The sequence below is a fragment of the Monodelphis domestica genome, chromosome 5 (genome assembly GCF_027887165.1).
Source record: "Monodelphis domestica isolate mMonDom1 chromosome 5, mMonDom1.pri, whole genome shotgun sequence".
In the NCBI taxonomy this organism is placed as follows: domain Eukaryota; kingdom Metazoa; phylum Chordata; class Mammalia; order Didelphimorphia; family Didelphidae; genus Monodelphis; species Monodelphis domestica.
Genome location: NC_077231.1, coordinates 1,014,813 through 1,028,624, shown reverse-complemented (window position 1 = coordinate 1,028,624; position 13,812 = coordinate 1,014,813). Strand labels below are relative to the sequence as shown.

The window sequence follows — 13,812 nt, the reverse complement described above, 5'->3', positions numbered from 1 at the left end:
GATTATTACCAAAATGAATAATATGGAAATAGGTATTGAGTGATAACACACGTATAACCCAGTGCAACTACTTTTCGGTTGGGGGGGAGGAAAAGGGGAGGGAGAGAAAATGAATCATGTAACCAGAGGAAAATATTTAAATAAAAATTTGATAAAAAATTAAAATAAACTCTATCTCTTGCCTTTCTGGGCTTCCTTAATGTTTCTGATAAAATCTCACCTAATCCTTCTGATGATTGATACAGATTTATTCTTTTGGTCTTTTTTAAACCCTCACCTTCCATCTTGGAGTCAGTACTGTGTATTGGCTCCAAGGCAGAAGAGTGGTAAGGGCTAGGCTATGGGGGTCAAGGGACTTGCCCAGGGTCACCCAGCTCAGAAGTGTCTGAGGCCAGATTTGAACCCAGGACCTCCCGTCTCTAGGACTGGATCACAATCCACTGAGCTACCCAGCTGCCCTTCAGATTTATTCTGTATATAGCTTGATGGTACATAGCTGTTTGCAAGGTCTTTGCCATTTGAGAGCAGGGACTGTCTTCTAGTTTTCCTCATATCCCCAACACTTACTTAGCACAGTGCCCGACACATAGTAGGCACTTAAATGATAACTGACCAACTAACTTAACCCTTCCCAGCCTCCTTTCTTCAGCTGTAAAACAGGAGGATTGCTCTGAGGATCCAATAAAATAATATTGGTAGTGTTCTGCAAACATTAAAGCACTCTGTCAGTGTGAGTGACTGTAATATCTTTGTAGGCAGCCAGGTGACTCGGTGGATGGAGTCTTGGGCCTGGAGGCAGGAAGCCCCGAGTGCCAACGTGACCTCCGACACTCACTAGCTCTGCGACCCAGGACAAGGGACAGGAAATGGCCAACCATTCCAGGGTTTTTGCCAAGAAAACCTCCTGGACCGTCTGGTCCAGAGTAGAAGACTCGGACACGACTGAACAGCAACACCAACAATGGTAGCTTTCCGGAGCTGGCTAGAAGGATCTACCGCGCAGCGGAACACTTCACAGTGATTCCCCCGGATTTCCTTCCCAGTCTCGGGCAGAAACCATGTTCACGATTTGTTTTCTGACACTTTGTGATCCAAGTTCTCTTCCTCTCTCCTTTCCCAAGCCCTTCCTCGAGAGCAAATAGGAGGGAGGCCATGCTCGCCCAGGCAAGCCGCCCACGTTGCTATCTTGTTCTTGGATCCTCACAGCAACCCCGGCGGGTACCATTGTTGGGCTTCTCTGAAATGGCTTCAGATTCAAATAGGAGCGAGCTGGCCCCAGCCTTCCAGGCGCTTCCCTTCCAGTAGGGGAGCTGAGAAAAAGAGGGAGAAGGGGAAAGACTAGAGGCCTTCCAGGCAGAGGCCCATTGGGAAAAGAGCTTAGACGAGGACGTCGCCAGCGACCAAAGGCAGAGTTCAGGTTCTGGTGGGGTGGAAATGGTCGGCCCTGTGGGGAGACAACTGGGAAGGGCGGCGGAACCCTGGGCCCATGCAAGATGGCCAAATGAGCTGCAATTTTGAAATTGTGGTAAAATAATTAGATATAAAAGACATAAAATGGATCAAGTAGATAGAAAAAAATATATGATCTATTTTTATTTTATTTCTTTATTGTTGACATTTATATATTTTATTCTTGTACTGTTATATATATTTATATGCAATATAGTATATTTTATTATGTTAATATAATTATAAGGGATTTATATTAATACAATATAATTAATACAATAAGACATATAATAAAACCATCCATTTTTCTTTTTTTATCATGAACAAACCCCATTTGGAAGATCTAGAAAAATACATTTAATGGCAATTCATTTCAGAATTATAAACTATCTGGGAGTCTACCAAAACACACCCACTCTTTACAGAAATAAAGGCATCTTTAAATAACTGGAGACAAATTAAGTGCTCCAGACTAGGCCATGTCAATAGATTTCGTGCCATAGCTTTCAGACTACCAAGGGCCCGAGTACTTTGAGGAAGTAGAACCACAAGCATCGACTTCTTCTTTGGATACAGCTCTTGATGGACACGACAGGAATCCTTGGTCCTTGGGGGCGGGCAGTAAGAAGGTCTTGGGTTTAAGAGTACCGGCTCTCAGAGTCCACCAAGACCGGGAAGGGTGGACGAGGCTCTCAGAGTCCACCAAGACCGGGAAGCGTGGACGAGGCTCTCAGAGTCCACCAAGACCGGGAAGGGCGGACGAGGCTCTCAGAGTCCACCAAGACCGGGAAGGGCGGACGAGGCTCTCAGAGTCCACCAAGACCGGGAAGGGCGGACGAGGCTCTCAGAGTCCACCAAGACCGGGAAGGGCGGACGAGGCTCTCAGAGTCCACCAAGACCGGGAAGCGCGGACGAGGCTCTCAGAGTCCACCAAGACCGGGAAGGGCGGACGAGGCTCTCAGAGTCCACCAAGACCGGGAAGGGCGGACGAGGCTCTCAGAGTCCACCAAGACCGGGAAGGGCGGACGAGGCTCTCAGAGTCCACCAAGACCGGGAAGGGCGGACGAGGCTCTCAGAGTCCACCAAGACCGGGAAGGGCGGACGAGGCTCTCAGAGTCCACCAAGACCGGGAAGTGTGGACGAGGCTCTCAGAGTCCACCAAGACCGGGAAGCGTGGACGAGGCTCTCAGAGTCCACCAAGACCGGGAAGCGTGGACGAGACTCCGCGGACGCAGAAGGGATATGTTAGCAGCAGAGTGCGCAAGGTCTCGCTAGAGCAGAAACTGCCAGCAAAGCTAGAAGACGGCGGCACGGATGAGGCTCAGACCGTGTCCCGAGATGGCCCCGAGGTGGATGGATGGACACCTAGAGAGGAAAGGTCGTAGCACAAGCCAATAGAGCAGCAGCAAAGGAGATGCCTCAGCATCGGACCCGAGTCCACGCTCCGGCCGACGGGACGCAGGAGACCAGGTTCATCATTCTGACTGCAGAACAGTGAAAAGTTTAGAACTGGAAGGACAACCGTTAAGTTGGGGGAAGAACCCGAAAGCCCGAGGGCTCCCCATGCCTGGTGTTTTAAGTGATTGAAGCCACGAAAGCCTCAAACGTCGCCGTGACTCTTGGGAGCACCCCGGCTCTCCCATTCCCAGAGTAAGCTGCTGAGGCTACAAAGTGCAGGTGTCGGAGCTGCCAACCATCCACCTGGGCTCAGGTAAGGAAATAGAACCGCGGACAGCAGCCAGGGGCCGCCAGTCTGGGACAGGGCTCTCCCCACCACGGCCACAGGGGCTGGGCAGATGGGAGAGACATTCCCGCCCCCCTCGGCAACAAGGCCAAGGTAGGACAGCCCTGTACAAAGGGAGGAGACACACAAAAAGAAACCCTTCTCATTGGCTCCCGAGAGAGGCCTTCCAGCAGGACTGTCTCCCCATGCACAGTCTGCAATGAGCTTTGACAGAGGCCTAACCAAGGGCCAATGTCTGTGCTCGCTTCCTAGCCCCACTGTCCTGGGGCCAAGCCTGCGGCGGCTCCCTTCATAATCCCGGAGGGTCGGAGGGTTTCTGGGGGCGTCTTTCCTCTGGACGGGTTCCCCAAAGGATTCGACCAGCACCTCGATTCCATTGAAGTCACTGAACAAAGGAGCCGATTGTCCTTCAAAGATATAGCAGAATAAATGTGCAAACACTTCCCCAAACCTCGAGGGCATAATCTCTTTAGAGCCCAATCCCAATCCCTTGGAGCTTGGGAGGAAGGAGGTGAGGTTCAAATGAAGCTCAGGTCTGAAAAAAATGCAGTTCATTTCCTCCCTGCACTGGTCTCACCAAACTCCCTTCCCAAGGTGGCACGGCTGCCAGGGGAATCGTTCTGCTGGGCCAGCTCCTGGATGGCACTCCCGGCCTGCTTCCTGGTCCTTGGGGCATTGACGCCATTCTTGCTACAAGATCCAGCCTGGGCTTCGACTTCTGGATTCCTGTCATTCTTAGACTCCCCACCAAGGCCAGACACTCCACTTCCTGTGCCTAGAATAGAAAAGAATAAGCCAACACGCCAAGGAGGCCCCATTCTCAGGGCCATCTGGTTCTAGCGGGAGGAACAAAGATCTCGGGTCACTTCCCCTTAAAGCGCACTATCTCACCGGATGCCAACATCCAGAGGGTAGCCGAAGGCAATCAGGGAAAGAATGGCAAAGAGAAAGGAGCCAAAGCTGACAGTCCCTTCTGGCCAGCCAGTCACTTCCTGGATGGCCGAGGCACGGCCCTTCTGAGACCTCGACTCTCCTCCATGTGGCCCTCTCACATCTTCCCTAGGAGAAACGCCATTTGCTCCCCAGCATCCTCCTCAGGGAGATGCCATTTGCGTAAGCCACTGAGACTTGTCCTGTGTCCGACTCCATCACATCAGCCTTCTCCCCTCTTCGTCCCAAGCCCGGACGGCACGAGGAGGGTCTGTTGCCCCTGAGGCGCTTGGGCTCTCAGGGTCTCAAATGTCTTCTCTCCAACTGAGGACTGATATTTTGGAGGTGCCGGTCCTTTCTGAGCCCAGTCTAGGCCCTCCCCAGAAAGCGAGAGCAGGAAAAGGCAGTCTTCATCCAGTACCAATCCCTCACGAGACATCAGTTCCTTCCCACAAAGCGATGGCAACCAGAAAAAAGAATTGCAGCAACAGAACAATGGACACAGCAGTACAGAGCAGGGAGAAAGAGTCAGGCCTAGGCCCAAGGTTTGTAGGACCGGGACTCTGGCCACTTGCACTTTGCATCGGATTCTGCTGGTGAAAGCCTGCTGGCAAAGCAGCCAGACTGGGCCGGTCCTTCTTTCTGGTGGTCATTGTCTCTGCCATGAGCCACTGTGGCTCCGGCGTCCATCACTGCCACCAGGATGCCGGGAGACGTTCCCACTCTAGTGGACTTCTGGACCCTTGCAAACATACAAGGGTTCCTACTTCAGGAAGAGGAACATAGAAAGGGGTAGTCTCATTATCGAGTCAGGAAATGGGCTCCCACAATGGCACGCCCAGGTGGAGAAAGGAGCCTTCTCCCCCGACAAAGCCCAGCAGCGACAGGAAAATTCAAAGGAAGGTGGGCTTTGGAGGGAAAGAGTGCAGTTTTGGACATGGTGGGTTTAAGGTCTACACCAAGTTAAAGGTATGCAAGGCAGATAGAACTGGGAGAATAGAGGCCAGCAGAGGCCGGAGGACAGGAACAGCAGATCTGAGAATCATCAACACAGAGATCACTGAATCCATGGAAACGGATGAGATCTCCGAACAAAAAAGTATGGAGGGAGAAGAGAGGAGGGCCCAGGAAGGAAGCCTGGGGAATATCTTCATCCTTGGAAGCTATAGAGAAGTCCAGAAAGATGGGGATCGAGAAAAAAGGCCATTACGTTTGGCAATTAGGAGTTGTTTTCCAGTTGTATCTGACTCTTCATGGCCCCACTTGGGGTTTTCTTGGCAGAGATACTAGAGAGGTTTGCCAGGTCCTTCTTCAACTCATTGGGAACTTGGACAAACAGAGTTAAGTGGCTTGCCCAGGGACACACAGCTAGTTAAGTGTAGGAGGTCAGATTTGAACTCAGGAAAATAAGGTTTCCTGACTCCAAGCCCGGACTATATCCACTGTGCCACCTGGAAGAGAATAGATAGAAAATAAACACACATAAATCATCAGTAAAAGATAGAAAGAGAAATCCCATTGAAAACAACTGTGGATATCCTACCCAAAATAATTTACTTATTTAGTGCCATACCCATCACACTACCAAGAAACTTTTTTACTGAATTAGAAAAGGCCATAACAAAGTTCATTTGGAAGAACAAAGGATCAAGGATATCCAGGGAAATCATGAAAAAAAAAACACAAAGGAAGGGGGCCTTGCAGTCCCAGATCTCAAACTCTGTTATAAAGCAGCTGTCATCAAAACAATTTGGTACTGGCCAAGAGACAGAAAGGAGGATCAGTGGAATAGACTTGGGGTAAGTGACCTCAGCAAGACAGTCTATGATAAGCCCAAAGACCCCAGCTTTTGGGACAAAAATTCAGTATTTGACAAAAACTGCTGGGAAAACTGGAAGACAGTGTGGGAGAGACAAGGTTTAGATCAACACCTCACACCCCACACCAAGATAAACTCAGAATGGGTGAATGATTTGAACATAAAGGAGGAAAGTATAAGTAAATTAGGTGAACACAGAATAGTATACATGTCAGACCTTTGGGAAGGGAAAGATTTTAAAAGCAAGCTAGACTTAGAAAGAGTCACAAAATGTAAAATCAATAATTGTGATTACATCAAATTAAAAAGTTTTTGTACAAACAAAACCAAAATTAGAAGAGAAGCAACAAATTGGGAAACAATCTTCATAACAAAAACCTCTAACAAAAGTCTAATGACTCAAATTTATAAAGAGCTAAATCAATTGTACCAGAAATCAAGCCATTCTCCAATCGATAAATGGGCAAGGGACATGGATAGGCAGTTTTCAGATAAAGAAATCTAAACTATTAATAAGCACATGAAAAAGTGTTCTTATAATCTCTTATTATCAGAGAGATGCAAATCAAAACAACTCTGAGGTATCACCTCACACCTAGAATATTAGCTAACATGACAGCAAAGGAAAGTAATGAATGCTGGAGGGGATGTGGCAAAGTTGGGACACTAATTCATTGCTGGTGAAGTTGTGAACTGATCCAACCATTCTGGAGGGCAATTTGGAACTATGCCCAAAGGGCGCTAAAAGACTGTCTGCCCTTTGATCCAGCCATAGCACTGCTGGGTCTGTACCCCAAAGAGATAATAAGGAAAAAGACTTGTACAAGAACATTCATAGCTGCGCTCTTTGTGGTGGCAAAAAATTGGAAAATGAGGGGATGCCCTTCAATTGTCGTATGGCTGAACAAACTGTGGTATATGTTGGTGATGGAATACTATTGTGCTCAAAGGAATAATAAAGTGGAGGAATTCCATGTGAACTGGAAGGACCTCCAGGAAGTGATGCAGAGCGAGAGGAGCAGAACCAGGAGAACGTTGTACACAGAGACTGATACACTGAGGCACAATCAAATGTAATAGACTTCTCCATTAGTGGCAGTGCAGTGATCCTGAACAACTAGGAGGGATCTACGAGAAAGAACACTATCCACATTCAGAGGAAAAACTGTGGGAGCAGAAATAGAAGAAAAACAACTGCTGGAATACATGGGTTGAAGGGACAAGGTTGGGGATGGAGACACTAAATGAACATCCTAGTGCAAACACCAACAACATGGAAATAGATTCTGATCAAGGATACATGTAATACACAGTGGAATTGTGTATTGGCTACGGGAAGGGTAGGGGGTGTGGAGGGAGGAATAGGATATGATTTTTGTAACCAAGGAATAATGTTTGAAAGTGACCAAATAAAACAAACAAACAAAAAGAAATAGCGTTGTAGATCACTGGAATAAATTAGGCATTCAGTACACAATAATAAATGATCATACTAACCTAGTATTTGACAACCCCCAAAATCTAAGCTTTTGGAAGAAGAATTCATTCTTTGGCAAAAACTGCTGGAGAACTGGAAAACAGTATGGCAGAAAGTAGGCACAGACCAACAATGGCATGTCATACATAAATCAAGGCAAAGTCAAAATGGATACATGATTTAGAAATAGAGGATACCATAAATAGATTAGAGAAGCACACAATAATTTACCTGTCAGATTTATAGATCAGGGAAGAATTTATGACGAAACACAACATGGAGAACATTACAAGATGCAAAATAGATAATTGACGACATTAAATTAAAAAGGTTTTGCACAAACAAAACCAATGCAACCAGGTCTCACATTGCATGTCTATTCAATTTTTAAATATATTTTATTTGATCATTTCCAAGCATTATTCGTTAAAGACATAGATCATTTTCTTTTCCTCCCCCCTCCACCCCCCATAGCCGACGCGTAAGTCCACTGGGCATTAGATGTTTTCTTGATTTGAACCCATTGCTTTGTTGATAGTATTTGCATTAGAGTGTTCATTTAGAGTCTATCCTCTGTCATGTCCCCTCAACCTCTGTATTCAGGCAGTTGCTTTCAATTTTTAAAAGAAAGCTCATTTTTAAAAAATAGTTGGCATGCACATAGCATTTTGTGGTTTGCAAAATGCTTTACTGCCATCATCTCATTTGAACCTTCCAACAATTCTGTTTAGTTGACTTTGGTCAGTGCTGAGGTTTGGGTGTAGATGACAAAGACCTGATGTGTGCTGTGTTGTCCTGGATTCATTTACCTCTTTCTTTGGAAATTTTAGCAACATTTCCATATCACAAAACCTTCTCTTTAGTCCTAGAAAAAACTATTCCAAATCACTACTGATTAGTGTGAAGATTAAATTAACTCTCCCCTGCCCATTTTTTGATTTAATCACCAGAAACCTGATGCAAATTAGAACAGCTCTGGAATAACACCTCCTACCTGTTAGATTGCCTCATCTAATATGACCAAAAAGGAAAGTGATAAATGTTGGAGGGCAGGCGGGGAAATTGGGACACTGCTGGTAGAGCTGTGGACTGACACCTCCGTTGTGGAGAAGAATTTGGAACCCTGCCCAAAGGATCATAAAACTGGGCTTCCCCTGTGATTCAGCAATACCCCTGCTAAGTCAGTATCCCAAAAAGTGAGCAAAGAAAGTGGACGAGGACCTACATATGCAAAAATACTTACTGCGGCTCTGTTTATGGTGGCAAAGAATTGGAAACCGAAGGGAGGTCCATCCACTGGAGAACAGCTGAATGAGTTATGGCACGAGCTAGTGAGGGGATACTATTGTGCTGGCAGAATGATGAGAGAAAGCTGCGAAGGCTGCCATGGAAGGATGCAAAGTGAAGGGAGCAGGACCAGATAGGAACATCAGGAGTGTGCAATGCCCCATCGTGAATGGCTCAGCTATCTCTAGCGGCGCCAGATCCACGAGCACTCCAAGAGACCGAGCACCAAAAGGACGCCCACCGGAACCGAAGCCTTTTCCACTTTCTTTCCTTCATGGGTTTTTCCCCTCACAGAAGCATGGCATCTCCTTTTCCCAACACAGGGAACACGGAAATAGTCGCAACGTTCATGACAGCACACGTATCAGCTATGTCGCATTACCTACCCTCTGGGGAGGAGGGGCCAGGAAGGGCGAGAGCGAACACGCGTAGCCAAATGTCCGAAGACAACTATTAAAAACTGCATCTGCGCGCGATTGGGGAAAAGGCCATTTAAACGATAACAAGAAGAGGCGCCGGGGAGGAAGTCGTGTTTCCCTTCGCCTCTGCGGCTGGGGAGTGAGAGAGCGAATGCGATCAGGAGAGAGCCGGGTCTCAGGGAGAGGCAGCGGCTGGAAGGGCAGGAAAAGAAAAGCCTCCGGAAGAAAGAACGTTTATTGCTTAGGGGGCCGCTCTCTGGAAAGGGGGGGCAGCTTTTAGACTGGGGGTGCTGTTTGCACCGAGGGCGATGACCGTCAGGCAGTGAACAGGAGGGGATGACAAGGGTGTTGGGCATTCAGTGGCTGAGACGTCAGGCCTGGAAGCAGGAGGCCCTGGGTTCAGATCTAGCGCCCAGCCCTTACGCTCTTCTGCCTTGGAGCCGAGGCTCAGTTCTAATTCCAAGAAGTAAGGAAAGGCTTTCCGCACAAAACGAGAACAGTCAGCCATGACCCAGGCAGGGGAGACTTGAGGGCGCTGAAGTAAAGAGGGAGCAAGTTCACATCCTGGGAAGGGCAAAGGCAAGGAGGCTGGCTCTTCTGACGGGAGGCTGGGAGAAGCTTGCTGCTCCGAGAGAAGGGCCTTCCAGAATGCTGCTTTGGGACCAAGTGCTTTGTCAGGCTCCTTTCTCAGAGCAGGAAGAGAAGCCCTGGTGAAGGCAGAATGAAAATGGATCCAAATGAGAACCTTGTCTGGTTCCGGAGGGTCGTCCAGGTCACACCCTGGGGATGTCACTGTGCCCGGGGCCACCTCCACGCATGGGGGGGGGGGGGCTGCTGTCTGTAGTTACTATCCTCAGGCCCCCACTCCGGCTCCAGCAGTAGTGAGCAGGTTTCTAGGACAAACCCAGCGCTTCATGCGCCCAAGGCCGGCAGCCCCTCCAAGCCAAAGACTACCGGAAGAGACCACAGAAAGGAGTGAGGCGGAAAGTCAAGAGCAGGGGAGGGGCAGGAGAGGAGAACGGCCGGGTGCAAGTCCTCAGTAAGGGCTCCACTAGCGGAAGCTCTTAAATACTTCCACTTAAGGAAGTATTTACAGGGAGAAGGGCGGAAGATGGGGGCTTGTGCCCAAGTTTAGGCGCTAGCAGGAGGAGCATTTCACTTTGGCCTGTAACACAGCTCACACCGTAACTAGTATCAGTTGGAGAAAATCCTGAAAGCCGATGGTCCGAGCAAGCGTGGAAACGGGTGCTGAGGAGGCTAGCGGGGAAGCGCCCCAAGTCAGGAATTTAAAGCTGGTGGCCTTGGCCAAGTCACTTTACCCCAGAGCAGGCCACTCTCCTGGCCAAGAAGACTGCAAAGGGAGCCCTCCATTGCGGAAGTGCAGCAGAATTGTCTTCATTTCACAAAACTTCCAATAGCCTAGGGGCGTGCCGGGCCAGGCAACAGTGGGGGGATCCCGAGGGACCGAAAGTGGGGAGCCAGGACAGGAGGCCCAGGTAAGCGCTGGCCAGGAGTTCTAGGCCAGAAAAGGAATGGTGTCGGGAGATTCCACCCCCTTTGCAGCTCTGCACAGGAAAAGGCTCGCCCGGAGAGATTGGTGGGTTGAATGGCAGCACCCTGGAGCCCTTGGCTCGTGGGGAAGCGTGCCTGTGTGCGCCGCTTCCTCGGTTTACCTGAGAAGATAAACTGGCCTGGGCAGTGAGCACAGCGGCCCAAATGGCCTGGGAGCAAGCGGAGCTTTCCTTGGGCCTCCCTGGGCTGGCTGGGACCCCACGTGGCAGCGGCTGAAGAGACTCCTCCAGCCTCCCACCCTGGCCCCCGTTGGTCAGGTGGCCAATGTGGATTTGTCGCGGGAAGAAGTGGCAGGAGCTTCCCTGAGAGGACCCAAAGCCTAGTTTGGCGAATGAGAGCACCTCAGGTGGGCCAAGTTCGGTTTCCCCGGGTCACCTGACCGGTGAGCTGAGGAGGCTTCCTCCACATCTCCACCATCCTTTTACCGGAAGCTTTTAAGCTGAGGCCTTCCTGGCCCCAGACCTGCTGTTCCGAGGCTTCCTCAGTGACCCGGGGGCCATCTTTAACGTCTCGGGGGGCCTCCCGCAATTTTGGTGTGTCCGGGAGCCCTTAGATGGATCCAGGGCGGGAATAATGTTTTCAAATTCCCCAACAGAATAATAATTAACGAGGTTCCATTCCCCCTGCCGCCGCCCCCCCTTTTTATGCAAATGAGCCCGCGGAGCCCAGCCCAAAGCATCCTCCTCCGGAGAAGTTTTCTCCACCTGGGGGAGGGGCATTAAGTTCTGGTCCTGTCGCTGCTCCCCCAGCGCTCGAGCCCCGTGCCTGCCTCGGGGGACGCCCAGTTGGGCTGCACGTTCCTCCTGCTCCCGTGGGCCCCGGGGCCGCCTGCCCTAAGGGGTTCCGTGAGATCGTTTCCCTTCGCCCGCCACCGTAAATGTGGGAGCCCCGTACTGGGCTTCCCGGTGTCCCTCCGCAGTCCGCAGAGTCGGCTGAGGCTGTGGGCGCTGGAGCGCAGGCCCGGGGGACACCCGCTGGAACCCTGACGAAGGCGTCTAGGTGGGCTGGAGGGTTTGTTTTCGGGGCCGCCCCGCCCACTTTTCACTTTCCGAGGCCGGTGCCGCGGCTTCGGACGGGTCAGAGGCCTGGCCCTGGGCCAGCGGAGGGGCGCGTTGGCGGGCCTGGGGGCTGCGTAGGCGCCGCAGAACTCAGTGCGGACCGAAAGGGCCAGAGCAAGGCAGGGGAGGAGCGGGCTGGCCTCGGAGGCCTCGGGGGCCCTAGGGAGGGTAGCCTAGGTCGGCGCCCCCTAGAGAGGACTGGGGAGAGGGGAGCGAGAGGCGCGCGCGGCCCCGAGATCCTGCATAGCCTAGCCTCCAGGGCTCGGAGCACGAGGCCGCGCGCTATGGCGGGGAGGTGCTCCCCTCCGAGCTCCGCCCCTTCTCTGTGGGGGCGTTTGTTTACGTGACGTATCAGCCGTAGTAAGCAGCGCCCGCCCCCTCCTCCGCTGGGTCCTGCCCGCCATGTTTCCCGCGCGCCGCGGCTCCCCTTAAAAGGACAATAGAGGCTCCGGGGGCGCGCGGGACCGCTCGCCCCCCCCCCTCGCCGCGGTGTGCGCAGGAGCCCGCATGCAAATGAGCTCGATTCACGAGAATCTGGTCCCGGGAACAGCGCGTGCGCAGAGGGCGACCGCGATCTACCCCTTCCCGGTCCGAGGGAGCGCCTGCTGATTGCGGGAGAGAGTGTATCTCCGGACCGAGTAGCTAGCCCGGGCAGACGGGGGCCGGCGGGGCTTGCAGGGCGCCCTGGGACTGAGGCTGGACAGGCGCGCGCGGAGGTGAGTGAGTGGGGCCCCAGGCTCGGGCGAGAGTGGCTTCCCCAGGCTCGCGGTCCGCGTCCTTTCTTCCCCGGAGCGCCTGGCCCCTGCCTTCCGTGCTGGAAGTTTGGTGTCAGGGGCGGCTCCGCGGGCGCTCGGACCCCATGTGCGAGGGGCGCCCGGGCGCTGCGGGCTTTTGTTGGGAGGCTGCGGGAGGAGGAGGAGCGAGGGGCCGCCAGAGTTTGCAGACTCTCCTGGAAGGTGACAATGATTGCCCCGCCGCGACGGAGGCTGCACCGATCGGCCCACGGGCCCCCTGGGACGCGTCTGGGAGGGTCCTGCACTCCTCCGGGAGTTGTGGCGATGCGGGGGGCCCGGAGCACGTGTCTCGGTGTGTGGGTGCGCTGCTGCGGGCCCCCTGCGCGGGCCGGGAAGGGAGTGAGCAGCAGTTCGGGAGCACGCGCTCTTCGCCCAACTCCGGGGAGCTCTGTCGGCACGCGCGGCCGCTCCGTGGGAGCCCCGAAGCTCGCTCACTTGTGGCTTCTCTTGCAGCGTGGAGTAGCCCCGCGGGGCGCGACACGTGCTCCCGCCGCGCTCGGCTCGGAGTTTGGTTGGGGGCTGTCCGGCGCGCCGCCAGCCCTTGCAGTAACTCGGCGGCGGGGGAGGGGGGTCATGGCGGCTCGCCAGTTTAAAAAGCCCGGTGGAAGTCCGGGCTGCCAGCCGAGTGCTGAGGAACTTGGGGCCCAGGGACAGATGGCGTCCCGAGGCGCTGGCCCAGTGGCTCTCCCCCCTGCGAGAGCCGCCGCCACCGACATCTGACGCCGCACGTAGGCAGTGCCTGCCTGGCTGGACAGAAAACAAAGAGGGCTGGCTGCATGTGCTCGCGCTCCTCCTGGGGGCAAGAGGCGGCGGGCAGCCGGCGGCGGCGGCGGCGGCGGCGGCCGGAGCGGCTTTTGTTCGGCCGGCCGGCCTCTTGCGGGGAAACTTTGGCCGCGCGCTCCCGCTCCCGCTCCTAGCTCCGCGGGCGCCTTCACTTTCCGGCCCGCAGGAAGGAAGCTTCCCGTTCACGGCGGGGCCGCGCCTGCCCCTGCCGGAGCTCCGGGAGTCGCTGCCCTGGCTCAGTGCGCTGTGGATGGGAGGTCTGCTGCTTCGCCTTTGAAGTCGAACTGTTGCCATGTTTGAATTACGTCAGGGCAAAGCCATGAGGAGGGACAAGCGCGGCGCGGCGCTGGGGGGGCGGGGGGCGGGGGGCGGCCTGTTGGACTCCCTCCGGGAGCAGCACAGATGCCCGCCCGCCCGCCCCGGAGCTCGCGGAGCCCTGGGAGGCCGGGCCCTGAGGGAGGAGTTTGACTTGGGCGGAGG

General features: G+C 53.2%; 1 protein-coding gene across 1 annotated transcript; it reads right to left on the bottom strand.

The window, feature by feature from the left end:
* Window positions 1-1,605: 1,605 nt before the first annotated feature.
* Window positions 1,606-13,641, bottom strand: LOC130454284 (serine/arginine repetitive matrix protein 1). Its single transcript, XM_056797363.1, has 2 exons — window positions 8,663-13,641; window positions 1,606-5,574 (listed from the first exon to the last, which is right to left on the bottom strand). Exon 1 carries the CDS (start codon window positions 13,624-13,626, stop codon window positions 12,331-12,333), a length of 1,296 nt encoding a protein of 431 aa, XP_056653341.1. The 5' UTR covers window positions 13,627-13,641; the 3' UTR covers window positions 1,606-5,574; window positions 8,663-12,330.
* Window positions 13,642-13,812: the final 171 nt, after the last annotated feature.